The sequence below is a fragment of the Naegleria gruberi genome (assembly GCF_000004985.1).
Source record: "Naegleria gruberi genomic scaffold NAEGRscaffold_619, whole genome shotgun sequence".
In the NCBI taxonomy this organism is placed as follows: Eukaryota; Heterolobosea; class Eutetramitea; order Acrasida; family Naegleriidae; genus Naegleria; species Naegleria gruberi.
Window position 1 is genome coordinate 1 of NW_003162935.1, and position 3,039 is coordinate 3,039.

Consider the following 3,039-nt stretch of genomic DNA (forward strand, 5'->3'; position numbering starts at 1 on the left):
ATTGTTGTTTAGCTCTTGTCAATTGAATTTTTCGAAGATCTTTTCACTGAAATTTCTTTACCATTTAAATTTGCAAGATGATAATCAATGTCTAGTTCCATTTATAATATTAGATGTATCAATATCAAATAATGGTAATCTTTTAGATAAATCAATCAACTCCAAATTTTGTACAACCTAGACATTCACTGTAAATATATTTAATTCTGTTGATCTAATGGAATACCTCCGAATCAAATAAATTGTCATATTCAACAGAATCGTTCCCTTTCGATAACATTCCTCCGTAACACTGAATTCAGGTTTTGTAATAATGTGCAAGTTGTTCATCCTCATATAAGCAATAGTTGTAATTTGTTCTATAATGAAATAAAATCCTATTTGAAATGAATATTTTGGGTTCCTATTAGCTTTGATAGCACAACTTCCATTCTTGCATGTTGCATGAAAGCATGTTAACAAGTCCATGTTGTTTTTTTCGTTTTTGTAGTTCCAAAAGTTACAATGAGTTTCCAACTAATTATTTTAAGCAACACGATCAAGAGGGTTAAATGAGAACATTGGAAACTAATATCCTCCCTTTTCCATATCCAATTGTTGTTGTTGAGTTCTATTCGATAGTTAGATGATACTGAGGTGTTACCATTCCTCTTACTGACTTCTCAATAAGGTTGTTCCACAAATGTTAAACCAATTCAATTCTCAGAAAACCATTGAACTCTATTAAACTCCATTGTAAATATTGTAATCTTACTCAGTAAAAATTACTATAAATTCAAATTGACCATTCTTTATGATAAAGACAAAACAAAAAAACAATATTCAATATTGAATTGTATCTGAAAACTCCTCAACAAGCTTTATATCAAAATGACTCAACAAACTCACGAAGAATTATTCAATGAAAACATGTGTGGAAGTGGTTTGGCATTCAAGAAGGTGGTTCGTGAATTATTCAACAATCGTATTGTTCCTGCTACTAAGAATCTTCAACAAGTCAATTCAAAGATGATCATCTTGTTGGATTGGGCTTCTCTTGCTGCATTGCCAACTGAAACCAAATACAAGTATGGTGATAGATTTGCTGAAGATACCTTGTTGAATAATTGCATCAAATTCTTAACTGAAAGTCCAAGATTGAGTAATGTGAGTGAAATTGCCAAGGTTTTCATCAAGGATCCTGATTGTAAGGACGCTTTCATGGGATTGGAAAAATTGATTTTCAGAGTTGTCCACAATGGTGATAGTAAGGAATCTTCTGGTTTCCTTGGATATTCTTACAAGGTTAATGGTACTGATTTGGTTGTCACTTTGGATTGCAATTTGACTCTTATTATGAAGGTTGCTAATGAAAGACAAAGTCCATCTGCTGATTCTGAAGCTAAAAAGTTGATTAATGCTTTCTAATTTTGTAAAATGGCAGTACTTAATGAATCAATATTGAAAAACCAACGGGGGGAGACAACCGGATATTTTTTCAGCACAGGGAGGGTCTTCCCGCCAACTACTATATTGGGAACTACAGATACACAAACAAACCGTCCATTTTTTAACTTTTTGCAATAACCATTCGAAAAAGAACCAATTTGTTCACCTAACAACTTTATTTAAAGAATTTCTTTATTTCATGAAGTAATTGTTGTGTTTTTATTTGTTTTTCCTCTTTTGGAAATTATGCACTAGCATGAAAGCTGGAAATTAGTCTCAACTAATTTAGCTCGTTTTCAATTCTCTAATTGAATGGATACAATCCAAGTCTAGAGATGGTGGAAAACAATGGTTAGATGACACAGCCTTCGGTTCATTTCTCATTGAGGATGATTTGCCTGGTTAATAGATAAATTCCAGGTGTGTCTATTTGCATTAAAATTCGAAACTATTTTTCATCAATTTCCTTTTTTGATCACCCAAAGCAAAATGCAAACATGTAAAAAAATACTTTGCTATTGTTATGAAGAATTACAAGACAAATCCAAACCGGACCAAAACATTCAGATAGAAATGCTATATTCCCACCAATTTATTGATTTTAAACCACAACTTTCTTTGTTTTAATGTATGCTGTAGTTCCCAATATAGAAGTTGGCGGGAAGACCCTCTCTACCAGCCGGTTGTCCCTCCCCGACTGTTGTAAAGTGGTGATTGGTTCTCAGCAAAAATGCACAATCTTTGTTATTGAGAATTTGTCAGCAGAGCTAGAAGATTGGACTTGCAAACAATCATTGGATTTACTTCTGGGTTTCTGTTGAAACAAAGTTGAATTTATTTGATAAATATCTAATATTCTTCGCCTCATTCAAAAATTCCTTCAACCTTTTTCAATTGAAAAAGGTCTACAAAATGCATCTTGATCCCAACTCAATAGGCTATTGTTCATTGTGACAGAAGAACTTTGTGTACGGAGCACATTCAAATAAGAGACATAATTTTTGAGAAGGAGCAGACATCACCCTTAGTTTCCCTTAGAATTTTTGATTCGCACTCTGTATTTGAGAACCATTTGTTAGTAATATTTATGGAGCTAACACTCTGTATCAGTACTATAAAGAGTATAACGACCAATATTTCAAAGCTTCAAATCATAGACATTGCCTATCAGATTTTGACTTTTTGTGAGTTGAGTACAAGAACCTTAATGGCACAATTCAAAATTTATTTGGAAATGTGCACTAGACTCGATTCGAAAATGGATAAATTGGATGTTCTGATACTATTATTCTATCTCGCTAAATTGTTATTGAATCCATTGTTATTGTTATTGAGTTGACCTTATTGTTGTACATTTGTGTTTTTAAAAGTTAAACTGGTGATTTTCTTATATACATTAACGTTAGAATTATTTTGTATGGTACATTAAAAATACAATGACCTAGTAGCTGTTATGGTGGTATTTACAATCTCTATTTTTTCTTTAGGTTTTGCTCAATCTTGGCATAGTAATCAGTGGTTTGAATCCAATCCATAAATGTTTCATTGACATGCTTTTTGGAAAAGTGNTTGCGATGTATGTTCTTGGAATGCAAATGATGTTGTCCTGGA

At 32.4% G+C, this 3,039-nt stretch overlaps 1 protein-coding gene across 1 annotated transcript; it reads left to right on the top strand.

Moving 5' to 3' along the window:
- Positions 1-870: 870 nt before the first annotated feature.
- Positions 871-1,407, top strand: NAEGRDRAFT_54911 (uncharacterized protein; the record flags this gene model as incomplete). Its single annotated transcript, XM_002668139.1, has 1 exon — positions 871-1,407. The coding sequence occupies one exon, from the start codon at positions 871-873 to the stop codon at positions 1,405-1,407; it is 537 nt and encodes a 178-aa protein (XP_002668185.1).
- Between the last annotated feature and the right edge of the window lie 1,632 nt (positions 1,408-3,039).